The sequence below is a fragment of the Schistocerca serialis genome, chromosome 3 (genome assembly GCF_023864345.2).
Source record: "Schistocerca serialis cubense isolate TAMUIC-IGC-003099 chromosome 3, iqSchSeri2.2, whole genome shotgun sequence".
Lineage (NCBI taxonomy): Eukaryota > Metazoa > Arthropoda > Insecta > Orthoptera > Acrididae > Schistocerca > Schistocerca serialis.
The window spans coordinates 617,745,748-617,768,686 of NC_064640.1; the positions used below are offsets into that span (position 1 = coordinate 617,745,748).

At 47.7% G+C, this 22,939-nt stretch overlaps 1 protein-coding gene across 2 annotated transcripts in view; it reads right to left on the bottom strand.

The window, feature by feature from the left end:
• Positions 1 to 319: 319 nt before the first annotated feature.
• Positions 320 to 22,939, bottom strand: part of LOC126470502 (uncharacterized) — a 219,184-nt gene continuing 196,564 nt past the window's right edge. Inside the window, exon 9 of one of the 2 annotated variants that reach the window (XM_050098386.1) lies at positions 320 to 6,044. In XM_050098386.1, coding sequence (XP_049954343.1) covers positions 5,829 to 6,044 — 216 coding nt within the window. In that variant the 3' untranslated portion in view covers positions 320 to 5,828. The remainder of the gene's footprint in view (positions 6,045 to 22,939) is intronic. The other variant, XM_050098385.1, reaches the window with a different exon arrangement.

Sequence of the window (22,939 nt, forward strand, 5' to 3'; positions counted from 1 at the left end):
ATTTTACACTGACTAAAACATTTTCACAATGAACCTCCGAATTAACAACTTTTAAACACTTCAGGCAATTGCAACAAGCGATACCTTAAATAAAATCATTGAACTACAGCTATCATCCCTGAAAGTTCAATATCTTTATCTACTTTAATTTCTGATTTATTAGGTTTTTTGTATGTTTTTATTATGCAAATATTTGTCGGAACATTGCATTATCCACAATAACACAGCTAATGAATGTAGCATGAATACTTCATATCTTCTCATACCATATCTATTTAATGAATACATTACAATTTTTTCCAGATATTTATTTAACTATAGATTACAATTGCTAATACAGAATCACAGTGATTTAAGAAGTGGTCAATGACATGTGTTAGCTGTTACACTATCGAAAAGAGAATCAAAAAGTACTTCTATCAATCAGGTGTAAATAATTGTTTAAACAATATTTAATGACAATTTGCTGTCATTTAATGTGAGCACACTTGACCAAGACACTAGCTTATTTATTTATGAACAAACCCTTTTTTGTAATTATTGTAAATGATCTGAGTGTGACCAAATGTTTATAATATTTCTTTATTTAAATTATGTTTTAATATATTAGTTTCTTGCGGGAAGAGATCAACTTGAGTCAGATCATGTCTGTAGTACTTAAGAATGATGCATTTTTGGTGGGTATGATCTTAGCCAATGGAGAAGCAGGCAGGGGTAGAACACCATGGGAGTCAAGTGGAGAGAGACTTGTTTCGGGTCTTGTACTCTATGAAGCAATTCTGGACTTTTACATTTCTTCCTGAAGAAACAAGACCTGCTAGTGATATATTGTTTTCTTTTGGTTGAGTGGGTGATAGATTCTGGGCAGCGAACAGCTGCTATGATACTTCAACTTTTGCACACTCTTTCACATTTGTTTTGGAAGAAGGCACACTTGCCAGAGGTGAAGTGAGTTATTCAGTTTTGTAGGTGATTGATTCTGGACAGTGAACAGCCACTACAGTTCTCTAACTTTTTCCGATTGGATTACGGAATAAACACTTTTACATTTTTTTCTGGAAGAAGGCAAATTTTCCTACGGCAAAGTGAGTTATTCGATTGTGTAGGTGATTGATTCTTGACGGTGAAGGACCGTTACTATTCTCCAACTTTTTCCCATTGCATTACGGAATTGAGAATAGAGTGAGTATGAGTTTTTACTCGTTATCTCATATGTGTTATTTTGTTAATCACCATGCTGAAGTCTCACCCATTTTGAGCTGGTGAATATTTCTTGTATTGGGATCACAAAATGAACTTAGTTTTCATGCATTTTGGATGTCTATTTAGCTTCGGGATTATGCTACCATTCTCGTAATGCTCTCAATGCAATTTTGCTGCATTTTATATGGTTATTTTCTGTCTGTATTTTAATGGGTATCACAGACACTTTTTGTTTAGTTGAGGTATACTTTCATGAATAAATATTATTCATCATTTTTCTCTGTTATCTACATCAATTACAAATATTAGAATATAACTTTTTTTAATTAAATTATTCATTTATTTTTTATTTTATGTTTCTGTGTATTTTCTTAATTCACAGTTCTGGCCAATGCATACACCTATTTGACAGGAGCATCACAGCTTCAGATTATTATTTGCAGCAAGTCAGCTGCTGGGCATGAAATAAGGGATGTGCAGCTCGATCCTATGACATTATCAAGCTATCATTTTTTAAACAGAGTTGTGCATAGTCCAGTTACTTGAAGTATGAGCATCATACACTCATTCGACCTATACTTGAGTAATGCTCATCAGTGTGGGATCCGTACCAGATCGGGTTGACGGAGGAGATAGAGAAGATCCAAAGAAGAGCGGCGCATTTCATCACAGGGTTATTTGGTAACCGTGATAGCGTTACGGAGATGTTTAGCAAACTCAAGTGGCAGACTCTGCAAGAGAGGCGCTCTGCATCGCGGTGTAGCTTGCTCACCAGGTTTCGAGAGGGTGCGTTTCTGGATGAGGTATCGAATATATTGCTTCCCCCTACTTATACCTCCCGAGGAGATCATGAATGTAAAATTAGAGAGATTCGAACGCGTACGGGGGCTTTCAGACAGTCGTTCTTCCCGCGAACCATACGCGACTGGAACAGAAAAGGGAGGTAATGACCGTGGCACGTAAAGTGCCCTCCACCACACACCGTTGGGTGGCTTGCGGAGTATAAATGTAGATGTAGATCAGGAAATTAATAAGAGTCTTCTCAGGCTTCCAGCTGTGTCAAAGGGTTAAAATCTCATGAGCTCTTGACTGAGCTCTCCTCAGCTATTGTCAAGATGTAAATGGCTGGACTGTAACTGTGGCCTCACTATTACATAGCCGTGCTGCTAGCTGTGATGTGATTTAGTGCTCTCTTCCTTGAGAAATCTGGTACTATTTTCATCCTGATCTGTTGTGCCCGCTTCAACCTTACAATGGCTGGATTCCAGGCTGTATTGAGCTGCAAACCACCGTTCTTGTTGATGGTGTTTTCAGATATTTTTATTTCTACTGCTTCTTTTATGACACTATCCCAAAATCCCTCCATTCTCATAATGACAGAAGTTTCATCCAATAGAATTTGGTGTTGATTTTCTAAACTGTGTTCTGCCACAGCTGATTTTTTCCAGACAGCATAGGCCATAAGCACCTCTCGTGTTCCATCTGGTGTTGCTCCAAGTGCATACTGTTTGGTCAACATATTAGCAACCACATTGACATTGAATTTTGTACACACCAGGTGTTCTAAGATCTAGTTCGTCCTTCACAGATCTCATAAGCTGTTGTATTTTTGCTGGGGTCTGAACACTGATGAGATGTTTTGTCTCTTTAGGAGCCAGCTAATCCTTCCCGACACTGTGCTACAGAAAGGCAGGTATCTCTGTGATACCGGGAGGTGATTGCAGCCATTTTACCAGAAAACTTTTAGGAGGTGGCTTAGTTCTAGTGGCAGATTTTCAGTGACAGACGAATTTAGCATGGTGGCATGGTGGACAAAGGTGTTCAGAATGCCACTTTTTGTGCTGGATGGTGGTGGCTAAGAGCTTGCAGATACCGATCCTTGAGTGCAGGTTTCCTGTGCACATTGTGTGGTGAACAAGGATATCAAGGAAGGTCAATTCATCATCTATCTCTACTTCCATCATAAACCTAATGTGGCTGTGAATGCCTTTCAGGTGTTCTAATAGGTCTCCCCATTTTTCACATCCGTGGGACCAGATATTAAAAGTGTCATTGACATAACGATAAAAGCAACTTGGCTTATCTGGAGCTGTGTCCCAAGTGACGTCTTTGGATTTCTCCATAAAATGCTTGACTATAGATGGAGCTAACAGACTTCCCATCGCACACCATTAAACTGATGGAAATACTGGCTGTCATATATGAAATATGATGATATCAACATGTGCTTAAACAATCCCACAATTGTGCAATTGAGTAACTGGGAGAGGAGACCTATGCAATCTTTGACAGGGAGTGTAAATAAGGAGACAACTTCAAAGCTGACCAATATATCATCTTGACCAAGATGCAGATGTTTAATTTGGTTGATAAAATCACCAATGTTCTAGATGTGAAGCACACATCATGCTTTGCCAGTCTGTAAGTTGGTGACCCAATAGTGTTCAAAACGGGACAAATACAACCTGTTTTCTGGATCTTTGGTAGCCCATAAAACAAAGGCAGTCTCTGCATCTGAGGATAAATTAGCAGATGGTTTACTCGTGTGGACTGCCAGTTTGAGAGCTATAACTCAGCTGAAAACTATTAGGTAATGTCACACCTGATATACAAAACCATTAAATGTGTGTGTCAAAACTTTACATAATTAATCTGAGCATACTTGTAGGAGTTTGTTGTAAATATTTTCTACATCTGATGATCCTTTGCTTTCTAAAGACGCAATGATTTTAGTCATTTCATTTCTAGTTCTGGGAAGATACACTTATATCCCTTATAGGATTAGGAAAATGGTGTTTCAGTATCTGAATGGCATTTTCTAAGGAGCCATTGTAGCCTATTTGCTCAGCAATAATTAAGAAATTGTCAGTGAAGAGTTTTGCATTTATCTCTTGGTTGCTTACACAATTATCATCAATATATAAGATGATGTCTTCAGTTTTGTTGGCACAGAGGGCACCTGTTTCACTCCTAATTATGTCCCACACTGTTCTGATTTCATTAGAAGATTGGTCGATTTTGAAGTTAAGATATAAACTTTTTGGCTGTTAAGAGTACCTGAAGCAAGACTAAATAGGAAATTGTTGGAAGCAGACTGCAGATTAATGCCAATAATAGATAGATAGGAACCCAAATTTAATATTCGTGAGCTAGTCATTGCACAAACTCATGGAAAGAGCTCTAAGTATAAGGAACTTGGTAAATTTTTTCACCAGTATGTAGGGCTGAGGGATGAGGAGCACACCAATATCGAAACCTAATATTGCTCCCATGGTGCTCACCAGCAACTAAGATGTCACAGTGCACTAAAGATCTATTGGTCGATTGGCTCACTACAGTGACAGTCAAGAGAATGGAACCCCGTATCCATTGCCATCATTACCACTGTTTGTACATCACACCTTAAACACACTTTGCAGCACTTTAAGTACCACCATGCATCATGTATCAAGTGTGAGATGATGAGATTGTAGGAAAGTTCATTTTACATTTTTAAAGGTAATTAAGACACTTCACACCTTGTTCAAGTGCATCAGCCTTTGATTTGTGAAACAATAATTTGAGGAGAGCTGACAACTCTTAGAAGACTTGAACATGATGACATCATGACACCCAATTAACTGTCCATCCAAATGACTGGACACTGTCACAAAAGTGGCCAAGGACAGTGTTTATCTCCTACAGGAGGAACAGGATGCTGAGCACAACACACACTATGTGGATTCTTCTCCGTAACACCAGCTTCTCTCACTTATGTAGTGGGAGTTGACTTGCAGTACACCTTTCGATCTTGCAATCCTCCCAGCCAAGATCTCTGCTAGCCCCCTGCTCTACAAGCACCTCCACATCCACATCCACATATACCCCAGGATCTTAACTTCGTTCATCCTGTAGCCACAAGCTCTACCCCAGTCTTCCTCTGTTCAGCTCCCCCTCCCAGTCAACTCCTTAACGTCATCTCGCATTGCCTGTGCTCAGCAATGTTGATGCCTGTGCTTGTTCTGCATTTCTTTCCTATGCACCTGCTGCTTCTCCTTTGCAGCCATTTGCCAACCTTCCTCAACCCTCCCTCCCACTCCCTGTCTCCTTTCTCCCGTCACCCACATCACACCATACAACCCCTCACTCCAGTCGAGCTGGTGTCATGGCCTCATGTAGTCTGCTGCCACTACTTAGTCGTTTGTGCATGTTTTCTCTAAGTTCTTGGTCTTGTCTGTGTGTCTCAAAACTCAACACCTCTATTATTCTTTATGCCTTAATTTATACACAGCCAATGAAATTTCATTGCCATAATTTTTAAAACATACTGGCATCACTACACACCAACCCCTCACTCCATTCTTTGGAAGGCTTTGTCTTTTATTAAGAAGGCAGTCATACATACCCTAATTATTACTTAAGTGTGCTTCACATTATTAGCTGATCATACAATAATCCAGAATTTTCAACTACAATCTACGGACTTCAATTAAAAAAAAGAAGAGTACATCAGTATTTGCTAACTACTAGTGAATAACATTTTCAAGAGTATGGCATGGAAGACTGTTACTGTCTTCAAACAAAACATTAATTAAATGGGCAGTACATCTTTCAAGGAAGTGTACACTAGTACTTTGTGTATCAATTCAGTGTTGATCTTCCACTTGTGATGTAATAATATTTTGAGGCATTATTATTATTGTATTTTTCCCAAGGGTTATTATTCTTTCAATATATGGTGATAATGGCATTGTAAGAATACCTTTCACAAGTAATACTTTTAGCAACTGAAATACGTCATTTGACCGAATGGTAAACGTAGTTCGATACATTTGCCTGTTCTTCACAATGGGCCCCACCTCCTGTAAAGAAATCAATAAAACAAAAATTATTCAATTGACAAGTGCACTTCACTAATGTGAAGATTTCTTAAAAAAACCTTCCCAGTTAAAAATGTATGGATTAACACTGTATAGTTCTGCATTTTTTTTAAAAATCTAGGCTTTAAGTATTCCTACTACAATAAGTGAGTATTTTTGTTTACAACACACTATTATCTGTGCGATTCACATTTTTATCACTTGCACCAAAGCACTGATATGCCCTGATCTACTGGAGTATGCAGAACAAAGCTCTGGATTATACTCACATTTTGACTCTCCAGAAAATATGGTCGTCAGAAAAAAGGGAATGAGAATTGAAACAGAAATAATTGTATGATTATTTCCCAAATGTGAACAGGAGGCAAATGATATGAATTACACTGTGTTTTAAGGACTATTTTGTAAATAAAATTCTCATTTCTGGTTGGTAATACTGAAATAATGCAGTATGTTTTTAAGTGTGACTTTAGCATGTTTTGTAAATACAGTAAAATGCAGTTTCTGTTAAAAGCGGTGTATTTTGGATTATATGTTTTTCAATTATTCACACTGTCTTGGGTCCAAATTATCCTGGATAAACAGGAGCTTGTTGCACATGCTAAATAATGGAATGAAGAAAGAGAAACACTCAACATATTTACAAAGTTTCATCACAGACAAGCTTGTGAACTACAGGAGTGTTATCAAATACATTAGGGCCACCCAGTACACAAGAGAGCTTTCATATGATTATCTCAATTGTAAAGTGGCAGGGCAAAATGATGGTCCAGCTCTACTTTGGGAGAATGAAAAGATGGCAGTGTATTATCAGAGAGGAACAAAATATTTAATCTACTACTACTACTACTACTACTACTACATGCCACACTTAATAAAGTTAAATGATGCAAATAAGCAACCAGAACCTTTGCAAGCTGATTTTCTCTGACAGTTGCTGTAACTCACATGAAGCTACAGGGAACAAATAAGGAGATTGACTCATTAGGGTATTATGAAAAATGCAGTCAACTTGCATAGATCTGTGTTCCATAATTTTGCACCATACCACCTGACCTGCACAATGTGATTTTCTGGGACAGTCAATTTCAAGACTTAATATAATTATTACTGAGATCATTTTACAAAAAGGCAGATATATCGTGAACAAATTACACAACCATTTTCGTATCGCCAGTATTTTTCAAAAGTGTTCACATCCACCACACACACATTGGTACGTAACATTCCATTTGGGAACATCACTAATTCGCTTCACACTGACGCGTAGAGCTAAAAAATTATATGTTCTGTCATGTGACTTTATTTGTTATTTTTGGCTCGACAGGAATTTGATTTTACTTTTTACTTGTAGTATGTTTGTGTATTAAGACTTATTTGTTTTGTAATGTTTATATAATAAACTGTGAGAGGCAACACACGGCACAAATATGAGTGCACACAAATGTAAAGCCACCCATTGGACTGGTGAAGGACGAATAAGTGCCATCTAGTATGCACTGAACACAACCACTGACCATGGCAATAACTCTGAGGAGCCAACACACACCCAGAAAATAACAAGGAACTGGCAACTTAAAATCAAGAAGGATATACTGTCTTTGTTGTGATACCACTGTAATGAGAATAGTACTCTTTCTTTCCATTCACTACTCTGCTTTGTACCTCGATATAGGATGCACTTTTGTCAGAGCCATCCCAAAGCCCACATTTCATGACAGCAGAAAAAGCCTACTGCTTTTGCTACAAAAGCAGCAAACTTTTATCATGGTAATGTTATAAAACAGATGATTATCCTCAATTAGGTAATGAGCATTTTGATTAGTCTGGGTTGGATGGTTGACTGAGGCTTTAGGTACGAACAGGTCATCAGTTCCTAGAAGCAATGGCAGGTCATGAGTGCATAGATCCAGGGATAGGTCATTCACAATTAGTGACGTACGTGTTCTTACAATTGAAGTACGTAGTAGCAGAAAGACAGACATTGAAAGCAATACTAATGCCAGAGCTGAGGCAGAATTTATGGAGAAGTGTATGGATTGAGCCAGTACATAGGTTACAGCAGACGAGTGATCTCCATTGGCGCATCCAATAGCACGAAAGACCCCACCTGCATCCGACCACGGCCAGCCTGAGGAAGGGCTAAGACTGTTACTGAGCAAAGATAGTCTGCTAGTTGGCAGATTCTAGAAACTGAAAGAGCTAAAACATAACAGACATCAGTTGGACAGTCAATAATAAAAACCAGAGGAGAGAAATATGTAAGGTATTAGGTGGGCATCCCCGGGGCTCTGCACGAGACAAGAGTCGTGCCACCCCCAGCCATCCTGATCCTGGAGACTATTCACCGAGTCAGGATATATTAAAACAACACCGAGGGAAGACCATTTAATAAAACAGAGAACTCTGCTACCAGCTGTCAGCTCTGCTGTAACCACACTATGTTCCTGGCAGTGAATGGGATTACATACTGACAGGAAATGTAAATCATATCCCATCTGATCAACAGTTTTAGAGTTGTCTATATAAAGAATGGTAGCAACGTGGAACTCTAAAACCTGGATATAACAGACACAGAAAGTTTGTGGGGTTGATAAACTTTAGGACCTTGGAAAGGATTGGTTCTAATCCGTGGCCTGGGCATCACCAAAGGGGGACTACATGAGAAAACGTGGGAAGCACAGTCCAAGAAGGATGTAGAGTGCTCCTGGCAGAAGGAAGCATGGTGCACTCCATCTGGTAATCCTGCCGGTGGGTGGCAATCAGGACAACATCTGTCCTATGTAAAGAGAATGATATATGTGGGATGATCAGGAATTGTTGGAGGGTGATTACATAGGAGACCAAGAGGTAGTAACCATCTTCGGCGAGGAGACTGTCTGAAAGGCACCAGTGGCCAGATGCATGCCACGATGATGGACTGGGTTCAAACTGTTTCTAAGCTGAAGGAGCCATCCAGCCACAAACCTGGAAACCACAGTCCAATTGGGATGAAACCAGGGCCCAGTAAATACAGATAAGAGCAGAATGATCTGAACCACAAGATGTATGGGCAAGGAAGCAGAGAGTGTTGAGCTTCCACATGCAGCTAGTCTTCAGGTGATGAATATGGGGCAGCCAAGTCAGCTTGGTACTTAAGTAGAGTTCTGGATCAGAATGGACTGTGGTGCAATGGCAAAAATGCATGACCGTCGTTTTTGTAGAAGAGAACTGGAAACCATGGTAAAGAGCCAAAGCAGAGGCCCACCGGATGGCACCTTGTACATGGCACTCAGCAGAGGCTACAAGTAGATGCTGTATCAAATGCAAAAATAGCTGACATATGACGCAAGGGTGACTAGCGGCCCAACAAATGTCACTAGCCCATTGCAGGTGATGAAGAGTGCGACTCTCAACACAGAACTCTGTGGGACACCATTCTCTTGGAACCGTGGGGAGATGAGTGAAGTGCTGACTAACCCGGAACCACCAGTGGGATAAAAAAATGATGAATAAAATACGGTAGGGGGCCTGGATAGCCCTAGTTATGGAAGGCGAGTCCAATGTGATGACTGTTGGTTGGTTTAAAAGAGGAGGGGGGGGGGGGAGGGGGAAGGGACCAAATTGCAAGATCATTGGTCCCTTGTCCCCCGCCCACCCCCCCAAAAAAAGGGGGGGGGGAGAGAGGGGAGAGAGAGAGAGAGAGAGAGAGAGAGAGAGAGAGAGAGAGAGAGAGAGAGAGAGATATGGAAAGCACAATAATAGGAGAAAGGAAGAACCTGAACGACCACAGAAGGACAGCCAACACTACAATGGACAAAACAGGAAAAGAAAACCACAGATAGAAGAATCAGGTAGAAGGAGTAAAAACAAGAGAGCAGATGACCGTGGCTGGGCAACCATGAGAATAAAAAGGAAAAGCCATCCACTCTGTGACACATTAAAACATCCACCCTAAAACACCCTAAAAGAATTACGAGTGGAGAACACAAAGGGATAAAGGGCATGTAGTAACACTTATACAGGATGATAAAACCCACCGTCATGTGTAAAATGTAAAAAAAATTAGCCAATGAGGCATTGTCAGCTAAAATTAATGGCAACGAGTCCGGTAACTGAAGAGTCTGTCGCAGGGCAGCCAAAGGAGGACAGCTCACCAAGATACGGACCAGTGTGAGCCGGGCGCCGCATCAACACTGAGGTGGGCCATCACAGTGCAGGAGGTAGTTGTGTGTCAACCAAGCATGGCCAATGCGGAGCCGACGGAACCACAGAGCCCCTGCAAGAGGCCCGCATGGAGGACTGCCTCACATTCATAGTCTCCTTAATGGCATGCAGTTTGTTGTGCGTGCTGAAATTATGACATTACGTCTCCCAAAGATGCAAAACCTTGTGGCGTAGTATTGAATGCAGGTCAATTCCAGAGAAGGCGATCTCCATAAGCAGTTTCTACGTAGCCTGTTGGTAAGTTCATAGCCTGGGATTCCGACGTGACCTGGGATCCAGACAAACCCCACTGAACGACTGAACCATTCCAGGGCATAGATGGACGCCTGAATGGTCGCTACCAAAGGATGACAAAGGTAGCACTGGTTGATAGCTTGTAGGCTGCTCAAGGAGTCAGTACACAGAAGAAAAGACTCCACAGGGCATGAACGGATGTGCTCAAGAGCACGAGATATAACAACCAACTTGGCAGTGAAAACACTGCAGCTAGCGGGCAAGGAATGCTGTTCAATATCTCCTCCACGTACATATGCGAAGCTGACGCAAGCATCAGCCATCAAGCAGTTGGTGTAAACCACTTCGTGGCCTCGGTACATGCCAAGAATTGAGAGGAAGTGGCAGCAGGGAGCTGTGGGGTTAACTGAATCCTTAGGGCCATGTGAAAGGTCCAGGCAAAGCTGCAGCCTAGGTGTACACCGTGGAGGTGTACGTAAATGGACCTCAGGTATAGGTGGTAAAGGCAAGGACTCCAGTTCGGAAAGAAGGAAGCCCAGACCTGGGCCGCTAATGCGGGAGATGAACTGCCGTGGGTGGGAAAAGGAGACGGTGATTCAGATGTGCAAGAGAACTACGAACAGGTGCAATGTAACTGTGCAGCAGTGTGCACGCCTGACCTGCAATGGAGGGACTCCGGCCTCCACCAGGACACTGGTCTCCGGACTTTTCCTAAAAGCTCCTGTCACTAGGCGAATGCCACAGTGGTGCACTGGGTCGATAAACTCAACATTGAGGGTCCCGCCGAACTTTAAACCAGACTCCCGTAGTCAAGGTGGGGTTGAACAGGGGCTCTATAGAGCTGCAGCCGCATAGAGTGATCTGCACCCCATTTGGTGTTGCTCAGGCAGCAGAGGACATTGTTGTGCTGCCAGCACTTCTGCTTCAGCTGACGAAGGTGCGGAAGCCACGTCAATCGTGCATCGAAAACTAGTCCTAAGAATCGATATGTCTCCACTACAGTGAGTGGATCACCATGAAGGTAAAGTCCTGGTTCTGGATGAATGGTGCGACGCCGACAGAACAGCATAACAAATGACTTTGTGGCCGAAAACTTGGAAACTGTGGGCTAGAGCCCATGACTGCACCTTGTGGATGGCTTCGTGTAGATGCTGCTCAGCAACACCAATGCTGGTGGAGCAGTACGAAATGCAGAAGTCGTCTGCATACAGAGAAGGTGAGAGGGATGGCCCTACAGCTGCTGCTAGACAGTTAATAGCCACTAAAAATAGAGACACTCAATACAGAGCCCTACAGGCCCCATTCTCCTAGATATGGGGGGAACTATGGGAGGCACCAACTTGGATACGGAAAGTACGAAGTGACATGAAATTTTGGATAAAAATTGGGAGCGGGCCTTGGAGACCCCACTCGTATAATGTGGCAAGGATATGATGTCGCCAGGTTGTGTCATACGCTTTTCGTAAAAAAAGGCAGTAGGTCACGTGACACCACGACCCAATCCAACTGCCAACACACCATACGTTCCAGAAGATTACAAAGAATGTTGTTGAGGCTGATGAGCTGATAGCTATCCATATCATGAGGGTTTTTACCAGGTTTGAGCACCAGAATGATGGTGCTCTCCTGCCATTGCAATGGAAAGACACCATCGCACCAGATCTGGTTGAAGATGACGAGAAGATTTCGCTTGTAGTCAGATGAGAGATGTTTAATCATCTGACTGTGGATCCGATATGGCCCAGGAGCTGTGTCGGGCAATGTGCAAGGGCACTGAGGAGTTCCCACTCTGTAAATGGGGTGTTATAGTATTCACTGTGGCGTGTAGTGAATGATAGAACTTTCCCTTCCAGCCGCCGTTTGAGAGTGCGAATGGCTGTGGGGCAATTCTCCGACATAGAGGTGCTCAGCAATCGCGTTTGCGTCAGTAGATAGCACACCATTTTTGTTAACAGCGGGGACACCTGTTGGGGGTCTGGTACCTGAAAACAAGTTTTATCTTTGCCCAGACTTGGGAAGGTGACGTATGGCACCCAACGGTCGAGACCTATCTCTCCCAGCACTCCTGCTTCCGTTGTTTGATACCACCTGGCGAACGCAGGCACGGAGCTGTTTCAAGGCTATAAGGTGCTCCAGGGAAGAAACGTTTGTTGTTGTCATCTGTTAAACCATCATGTCGATGTTACTGTGTGAGGGAGATTCAACGGAGACAGCAGAGGTAAAAGTTTTCCAGTCTGCCTTGTTTGAAGCCCATCTGGGCAGGCTTCTGTGGACCTGACACTGGGGCAGTGACAGGAAGATGGGGAAGTGGTCACTATCACACAGGTCATCATGTGATCTCCAGTGGATAAATGGGAGAAGTCCTGGGCTGCAAATTGATAAATAAATGGCCAAGTAACTACCATGAGCCACAATGAAATGTGTGGTGGCCCCATTATTTAAGAGGCAGAGGCCGAATTGTGACAGTAAATTTTCGACATCTCTGCCTCGGCCAGTAAGCACGGTGCCACACCACAAGGGGTTATGGGCGTTAAAATCTCCCAAAAGTAGGAAAGGTTTAGGGAGTTCATCAATCAGTGCAGCTAGTACATTCAGGGATACGGCACCATCTGGAGGGAGATGTACCTTGCAGACAGTTATTTCCTGTGTTGTCCTTATTCTGACAGCCATAGCTTCAAAAGGGGTTTGAAGGGGCACAGGTACACTACAGACTGAGTTTAGGACATAAATGCAAACTCCACCTGACACTATTATATATATGGTTCCTGTAGTATCCCTTATAGCCGCAGAAGGCAGGGATCCACATTGCTGGGAACCAGGTTTCCTGGAGGGCAATGCAGAAAGCAGGTGTAAAGCTTACCAGCTGCCGTAGCTCAGCCAGGCAGTGGAAAAAACTGCCGCAATTCCACTGGAGGATGTCGTCATTGTGAGACTGGGAACGCGTTTACACCTCAGGGTCACTTGCTGCCACCCACTTTTTGCCTGAGCAGTCTATATCCATTGTGTCTGTGGATCCAACGAGATCTAGGTCCTCAGCTGCAGACACAGAGCTTGTAGGTAGTGGTGGTGTGGGTGCCACGGCTATTTTGTTGGTCTTAGGGATTTTCTTATTGGATTTCTCTAACTGCTCCTTGGGTTTCCCTGGCTGGGAGGACTTCACTGATTCAGTCTCTGGGACTGAGGATGAGCATGAAGCCCTATGACCAGCCGCTTTCGGACTCTTCAGCCACTGGTGGGTGTCATCTTTCCCACTTTCAGAAACCTGGGAAGGGAGTGAGCCAAGGGACCCCTTCCTAGTGAGAGGAGCCGAAGAAGACTTTTGCTTCTCCAGCTCAGAAATGGTCACTGACATCCCCGATGGTTCGGGGGAGTTGCTCCTGAAGTAGCTGGTGCAGGAGCAACAGGGTGGAAAGTTGCCCCCCACCATCAAGGGGGCAGGTGTAGTCTTCTGGTTCTGAGAGGCGACAGGAATCCGAGGAACTGATGGGGTGATAGCTGTTCTCATAGTGGCGGTGTAAGAGTGGGTCAAAGCCACAGGATGTAGGCGCTCAAATTTCCTCTTAGCCTCACTGTAGGTCAGTTGGTCCAGGGTCTTATATTCCATGATTTTCTTCTCTTTCTGTAAAATCCTGCAGTCTGGTGAGCAAGCTGAATGATGCTCTCCGCAGTTGACACAGATGGGAGATGGGGCACATGGAATATTGGGATGTGACAGATGTCCACAATCTCAACATGTGACGATGGAAGCACAGCAGGAAGACATATGGCCGAACTTCCAGCACTTAAAGCGCCGCATTGAGGCAGGTATATATGGCTATCACAGAGGTTGACCATCACCTTGACTTTCTTGGGCAATGTGTCACCCTTTAAGGCCAAGATGAAGGCACCAGTGGCAACCTGATTATCCCTTGGATCTCAATGGGTGCGCCAGACAAAATGAACATCTCGTTGCTCTGAATTGGAGTGCAGCTCATCGTCAGACTACAAAAGAAGGTCCCTATGGAATATAATACCCTGGACCATATTTAAGCTCTTATGGGGCGTGATGGTAACAGAAACATCCTCCAACTTGTCACAAGCAAATAACGCCCGTGACTGGGCAGAGGATGCTGTTTTTATCAAGAGCGACCCATAGCGCATTTTGGACCAGCCCTCCACCTTCCCAAACTTGTCCTCCAAATGCTCCACAAAAAACTGAGGCTTCATGGACATGAAAGATTCCCCATCAACTCTTGTACATATGAGGTACAGGGGCGAATAAGCTTCACTGCCATTCTTAGCCTGGCGTTCCTCCCATGGTATGGCCAGTGAGGGGAACAATTTGGGGTCATCTTTCTTAGCACTGAAGTTAGACTTTGCCTGCTTAGAGACTGCTGGCGACAGATCACCAGCAAGAGATGACTTACTATGCTTCATGGCGTGTCATCTGCCCTGATGCCACCCACTCCGACAAGGGGCCCTACCCACGGGCGCCACCCAACCGCAGTAAAGGCCATCTGGCAGGATGACCATTGCGGGGAATCCCGATGCCCAGGGTGACAGGCATCTACTCCTTGGCATACGTGGGGAGTTAATGGTGCAGTCGGTGTAGTCAGGGGGCTACAACCAACAGGGTACATGGCGGCCCCACCACTATGGACTGGCTACTGTGCTGGATATGAGGTGCAAAGAATTCCATGACCGTTGGTGGCGCAGAAAATGACACTGCATAGTGGGTGGAGGAAAACACATCCAGAAAGGTGTCCTTACTGAAGAGATGGAGGATGAGCAGGACTGCAATGCCTCAACAAGAAAGTGGGCTAAAGATCTCAATGCACAAGGGACACGATGCACCATGTAAGGTGTCCTTCCCCAATTGGCTTGCTCTTTTAGAAAATTTAGAAAGATGAAGGTCAAACCCTACAGGGGACCATCACATAAAGGCCGAAAGGTTTGAGACTCCTTTTAGTCGCCTCTTACGACAGGCAGGAATACCTCGGATCTCTTCTAACCCCTGAACCCACAGGGGGGGGGGGGGGGGCAATGTGATGACTACAAGTGGTGTCGTATGCCTTATGCAGGTCAGAGAGACTGAAAAAAGGTGTTGATGCTTAGAGAAAGCCTGTCCGACTGCTGTTTCCAACCTAAGCAGAAGGTTGATTGTTAATCTTCCCTCTCAGGAACCACACAGAGGTGGACAAAAGGCCCCAAGATTCGAGAACCTACCATAATCTACCAGTGACTGTCTAGAGACATTGGGTTCTGACCTGGATAAGGAATGGAACAACAGTGCTATCTCGCCATTGTTAGGGTAAGGCACATTGGGGCCAAAGGTTGTTTTAGACCCTGACGAGATGTTCCCTTTGGGGAACATTCGGTGCTGGATCATCTGACAATTGAATCAGGGCCTTGGGCTGTGTTATGGGGCAAGGCAAGAACTTGAAGAATTTCCCAGTCAGTGAAGGGTTCATTATAGGATTCAGCTTGGTGGGGAGAGAAAAACAAGGAATGTCTTCAAGATGTCATTTCTGCAGTAGAAAGGTAGCCGGATAGGAAGAGGATGTGGATGCTGTCGCCAAGTGCGTTGCAAGGTTTCCTACAAGAACAGATAGACCAGTATAAAGCCCATCCTCTAGGACAAGACCTGGAACAGCTGTTGATCACTGCCAGCCCATAAGACCACAGAGCTTGACCCACACATGAGTTGAAGAGAGACATGTTCCCAGGTAGGGGATGGAATGCTTCTAGCATTCCTTTATTGATTAGATAGTGAGCCTCAGTATGAAGTCACTTAAAAGTGATAAGGCTGGGCTGTGAAGTATGAAGTCTGAAACTTTGCTGAGCTTGTCAGTGCTCGCGAATAGCCACTGTAATGTCTTTGGTTGACAACGGCACCCGCCGACAGTGGAAGGTCCATTGAAAGTGAAAAAGCAGTTCCAGCAGCATGCCTTGCACCTCTTCAATACAGTTCAACAGAGACAGTTAATGCAACAGCAGAGGCACACAAAGGGTAGTCAACTCTGTGAAGTTCCCAACATGGTAGTTTGGGTGGTGCCAAAGAAGAGAGAATATCATCAGAAAACGGTCGCTGCCGCTAAGGTCATCATTTAGTGAAGTCACAAGATTAGGGGAAGATATTGTCAGATCAATAGCTGTAGAGGTGCCATGGGTGGCACTGAAGTGGGTAGGAGAGCCATCACTGAGAGACAGATCATGGTCTGTGAAAAGCTGGTCAACTGGAAAGCCGCCTACCAGACAAAGTGGTATTCCCCCACAGCAGGTGATGTGAGCTGAAGTCTGCAAGCAGGAGAGAAGGGGAAAATTTGTTGTATTAATAAGGCCAATTCAACACAAGTAAGTGGCCTGCCTAGAGATAGGTGAATGTTGCAAATAATAATTGTAGAGGTCTTTTGCACCCGTACTGCTACTGTCTCCAAGAGGTGCAAAGGAGAATCCATCCATTGACTGCATCTGTATGAACCAAAATACAGACTGCTCCAGATGCTCTCTTGCAAGGTTTTGACAGAATGCACCATAATCATGGACAGCAAGGCAAACTACAGAAGAGAAAATAAGGCGTAACATGGTGTAGTTCCAGCAGGTGACAGTAGTAACTGGTACAATTGCACTGAATGACCAAATGACTGGTGGTCAGGTTAGGTGTGAAGGGGCCAGGAGGACCAGTTATGCTGCAACATCATTGCCTGTCAATCGTGGGGGATGGAATCACATCCACAAACATTGGCTCAGAAGCTTACAGCATGGGTGGATCTGGCATCTCCATGGGAGTATGGGTGCCGAGGGGGAAGAGGGGGGAGGGGGAAGAGGGGAAGGAGGGGAGGGGGAAGAGGGGGGAGGGGGAACAGGGGGAAGAGGGGGGGAGGGGGAAAAGGGGGGAGGGGGAAAAGAGGGGGAGGGGGGAAGACGGGGAGGGGGAGGGGGGAAGACGGGGAGGGGGACGGGGGAAGAGGGGGAGGGGGAAGAGTGGGGAGGGGTGGGGGAAGAGTGGGGAGGGGTGGGGGAAGAGTGGGGAGGGGGTGGGGGAAGAGGGGGGAGACGGGAAAAGGGTGGGGGTGGGGGAAGAGGGGGGAGACGGGAAAGGGGTGGAGACGGGAAAGGGGGACGGGGAAGGGGGGGGAGACGGGGAAGGGGGGGGAGACGGGGAAGGGGGGGAGACGGGGAAGGGGGGGAGACGGGGAAGGGGGGGAGACGGGGAAGGGGGGGAGACGGGGAAGGGGGGGAGACGGGGAAGGGGGGGGGAGACGGGGAAGGGGGGGGGAGACGGGGAAGGGGGGGGAGACGGGGAAGGGGGGGAGACGGGGAAGGGGGGGAGACGGGGAAGGGGGGGAGACGGGGAAGGGGGGGAGACGGGGAAGGGGGGGAGACGGGGAAGGGGGGGAGACGGGGAAGGGGGGGAGACGGGGAAGGGGGGGAGACGGGAAAGGGGGGGAGACGGGGAAGGGGGGGAGACGGGAAAGGGGGGGAGACGGGAAAGGGGGGGAGACGGGAAAGGGGGAGAGACGGGAAAGGGGGGGAGACGGGAAAGGGGGGGAGACGGGAAAGGGGGGGAGACGGGAAAGGGGGGGAGACGGGAAAGGGGGGGAGACGGGAAAGGGGGGGAGACGGGAAAGGGGGGGAGACGGGAAAGGGGGGGAGACGGGAAAGGTGGGGGGAGACGGGAAAGGTGGGGGGAGACGGGAAGGGGGGGCGGGAAGGGGGGGCGGGGGGAGGGGGAAGGGGGGAGACGGTAAGGGGGGAGGGGGGAGACGGTAAGGGGGGAGGGGGGAGACGGGAAGGGGGGAGGGGGGAGACGGGAAGGGGGAGGGGGGAGACGGGAAGGGGGGAGGGGGGAGACGGGAAGGGGGGAGACGGGAAGGGGGGAGGGGGGAGACGGGAAGGGGGGAGGGGGGAGACGGGAAGGGGGGAGGGGGGAGACGGGAAGGGGGGAGGGGGCAGACGGGAAGGGGGGAGGGGGCAGACGGGAAGGGGGGAGGGGGCAGACGGGAAGGGGGGAGGGGGCAGACGGGAAGGGGGGAGGGGGCAGACGGGAAGGGGGGAGGGGGCAGACGGGAAGGGGGGAGGGGGCAGACGGGAAGGGGGGAGGGGGCAGACGGGAAGGGGGGAGGGGGCAGACGGGAAGGGGGGAGACGGCAGACGGGAAGGGGGGAGACGGCAGACGGGAAGGGGGGAGACGGCAGACGGGAAGGGGGGAGACGGCAGACGGGAAGGGGGGAGACGGCAGACGGGAAGGGGGGAGACGGCAGACGGGAAGGGGGGAGACGGGAAGGGGGGAGACGGGAAGGGGGGAGACGGGAAGGGGGGAGACGGGAAGGGGGGAGACGGGAAGGGGGGAGACGGGAAGGGGGGAGACGGGAAGGGGGGAGACGGGAAGGGGGGAGACGGGAAGGGGGGAGACGGGAAGGGGGGAGACGGGAAGGGGGGAGACGGGAAGGGGGGAGACGGGAAGGGGGGAGACGGGAAGGGGGGAGACGGGAAGGGGGGAGACGGGAAGGGGGGAGACGGGAAGGGGGGAGACGGGAAGGGGGGAGACGGGAAGGGGGGAGACGGGAAGGGGGGAGACGGGAAGGGGGGAGACGGGAAGGGGGGAGACGGGAAGGGGGGAGACGGGAAGGGGGGAGACGGGAAGGGGGGAGACGGGAAGGGGGGAGACGGGAAGGGGGGAGACGGGAAGGGGGGAGACGGGAAGGGGGGAGACGGGAAGGGGGGAGACGGGAAGGGGGGAGACGGGAAGGGGGGAGACGGGAAGGGGGGAGACGGGAAGGGGGGAGACGGGAAGAGGGGGAGGGGGAAGAGTGGGAGGGGGAAGAGGGGGAGGGGGACGGGGACAGAGGGGGAAGGAGAGGGGGAGGGGGACGGGGAAAGAGGGGGAAGGGGAGGGGGAGGGGGAAAGAGGGGGAGGGGGACGGGGAAAGAGGGGGAGGGGGAAAGAGGGGGAGGGGGACGGGGGAAGAGGGGGAGGGGGAGGGGGACGGGGGAAGAGGGGGAGGGGGACGGGGGAAGAGGGGGAGGGGGACGGGAGAAGAGGGGGAGGGGGACGGGGGAAGAGGGGGAGGGGGACGGGGGAAGAGGGGGAGGGGGACGGGGGAGGGGGACGGGGGAAGAGGGGGAGGGGGATGGGGGAAGAGGAGGAGGGTGACGGGGGAAGAGGGGGAGGGGGACGGGGGAAGAGGGGGAGGGGGACAGGGGAAGGTGACACACCAGAGAAGCCTTGCCCTGATTCTTCTTCTCCTCCTCCTCTGTAACCTTTGGTAAGGTTACAGAGCACGAAGAGCAGATAGTCCTGAAACCGAAAGGCTGTGGGTCCTTCGCAACTGTTTGGTGTCGGGTCTCCGGTATTGGGATTGCCATGGAGAGGGATCCTGAGAGGGAGCACCGTCACAAGTAGGCACCAAAGGATAGTGCTTCTCCGGCCGTGTGCAGGAATACCACAGAAAATACCGAAGGAACTGTGGGAGAGAGAAGGGTGATGGGAGACCTGGTTTGGGGAAAGCTGTGGAAGGGGGAGGGGTGCGGGATGACAGTTGTGGTAATAGTGTAATTGATCATCATGTACACAGGGTGTAGGTGCTCATATTTCTTCTGTCGCTCAGTGTACAACAAGCAGTTATTAATATTCCTGGATATTCCGCTCCTTCCTGAAAACTGAGCAAACTGGGGAATGGTGAGGATTATGAAATTGATACACCAAGGTGGATGTTCACAAGGGCTATCTTCGTAGAGAGATCATCCACAATTGCTGTATTTTGAGTCCGCCATGCAGCACGATGACATACGCCCTCAGCATATACACGTGAAGCACCTCAGAGGTGGTGGGACATAAGGTCTCACATCACACCTGCACACCACAAATTTAACTTTCCCTTGGATGATATTCCTTTCAATTTATTTCCAATGTTTCTGATAAAAAATAACGGTTTCATTACAGTAAATGTACTCCCATCAGTCCAAGTACATACCAATTATTGGGTGAAGTTTTTCCTCCAAGGTATCTGGCTTGTCCCTCTTTCCATGGCGTAGCCAGGGAAGGAAACTTCGTGGGGTCATATCTCTTTTCATTGTAATATTTCCCATCTGAAGACACAGCACAAGAAAGTCACTTCATGTGTGCATCATCTGTCACAGTATAATCCACTCCAAATGGAGGTTATCCCCATGGGCACCACCCAGCCACAACAACAGTAACCTGGTCAGTAAACTGTTACCTGGAGTCCCCGTGGCCCAGCCATGATGGACACATACTCCTATGCTTGCATGGGGAGTTTCCAACTCAGGCACCACAATGCTCATACGTTATGACCCCTTCCATACAGAATGACTACCGTGCTGGTTTTTTTTACAAGAAATGAAGGATGGAAAGAGCAAAGGCACACAAAGTGGAACATACATCACATTAGGTTACCTTCCCTACAAGATCCACACTTCTGTAAAATTTGGAAAAGGAGTAGCATGCCAAAACCAACGAAAGGACCATATACATAAGAATAAAAACTTGTAGAATGCTGGAAGAGAAGAGAATGAGTGTCCAAAACAACAAATGATAACCACGCAAAGACAGCACTAAGATGATCAGCCAGTGGAAATGCAAAGAGGAAAAATGAGTAGTAGTAGGACAGAATTGCAGCACAGAAAGATAAGTAGTACTGGGGCCCCATGATGGCCAAGCATGTCCTCACAAAAGAGATGTGGGGCGCTTTGGGGAAAGGGGGAGGGGCACAAATCAGTTGGAGCTGCTGAGATGTTGGGTTTTTACCCTGCTTAAGGAATATGACAATGATACTATTTCACCATTGGGAAGGGAAGACATCTTCGAGCCAAATATGGTTTAAGACCATGGGTTGATACAGTCTTTAAGTAAAACTCACAAGGGGAGGTCGCCAATTGTGAAATTCAGATTCGATTCATACTGCGCATAATAAAAGCTCATGGCCAGAGGTGTAATGTGGCAAAGCACCAAGATGCACTTCTCAGCCGTTGTCGAGAAAATCGACTATTAAAAGAAACCGTTGCGGTGAAATACTCTCTACGATTAGTAGTTTTCTATAGCGTCGTGGCGCAGTGGTAAGCGCTTGGGTTCGTAATCCGAAAGTCGCCGGATCGAATCTCGCGCCATGCAATTTTTTATTATTATTAGTTTTTTGTAATTCAAATATATATATATATATATATATATATATATAAACTATTAATCTATTGCTTATGCATGTTGGTGAAGGCGGATCGCTCTCCAATTGTACCGCCTCCATATTTCCTTTTTTTTAACAGGGTGTACCAAAACTCTCCCGTCCGCACTGATTTTCGAAGATGTTATAAGTTGCGCTAGGGACCGCATCTACCTTCTTTCGAAGTTAGCAGGCAACTACGCTGTTATGCAGCGGCTCGTTTCGGCCCATTCAACATCTGTCCTTCAAGTGTAACGAGCGAGTAACGGAGTTTATATATACACTCCTGGAAATGGAAAAAAGAGCACATTGACACCGGTGTGTCAGACCCACCATACTTGCTCCGGACACTGCGAGAGGGCTGTACAAGCAATGATCACACGCACGGCACAGTGGACACACCAGGAACCGCGGTGTTGGCCGTCGAATGGCGCTAGCTGCGCAGCATTTGTGCACCGCCGCCGTCAGTGTCAGCCAGTTTGCCGTGGCATACGGAGCTCCATCGCAGTCTTTAACACTGGTAGCATGCCGCGACAGCGTGGACGTGAACCGTATGTGCAGTTGACGGACTTTCAGCGAGGGCGTATAGTAGGCATGCGGGAGGCCTGGTGGACGTACCGCCGAATTGCTCAACACGTGGGGCGTGAGGTCTCCACAGTACATCGATGTTGTCGCCAGTGGTCGGCGGAAGGTGCACTTGCCCGTCGACCTGGGACCGGACCGCAGCGACGCACGGATGCACGCCAAGACCGTAGGATCCTACGCAGTGCTGTAGGGGACCGCACCGCTACTTCCCAGCAAATTAGGGACACTGTTGCTCCTGGGGTATCGGCGAGGACCATTCGCAACCGTCTCCATGAAGCTGGGCTACGGTCCTGCACACCGTTAGGCCGTCTTCCGCTCACGCCCCAACATCGTGCAGCCCGCCTCCAGTGGTGTCGCGACAGGCGTGAATGGAGGGACGAATGGAGACGTGTCGTCTTCAGCGATGAGAGTCGCTTCTGCCTTGGTGCCAATGATGGTCGTATGCGTGTTTGGCGCCGTGCAGGTGAGCGCCACAATCAGGCCTGCATACGACCGAGGCACACAGGGCCAACACCCGGCATCATGGTGTGGGGAGCGATCTCCTACACTGGCCGTACACCACTGGTGATCGTCGAGGGGACACTGAATAGTGCACGGTACATCCAAACCGTCATCAAACCCATCGTTCTACCATTCCTAGACCGGCTAGGGAACTTGCTGTTCCAACAGGACAATGCACGTCCGCATGTATCC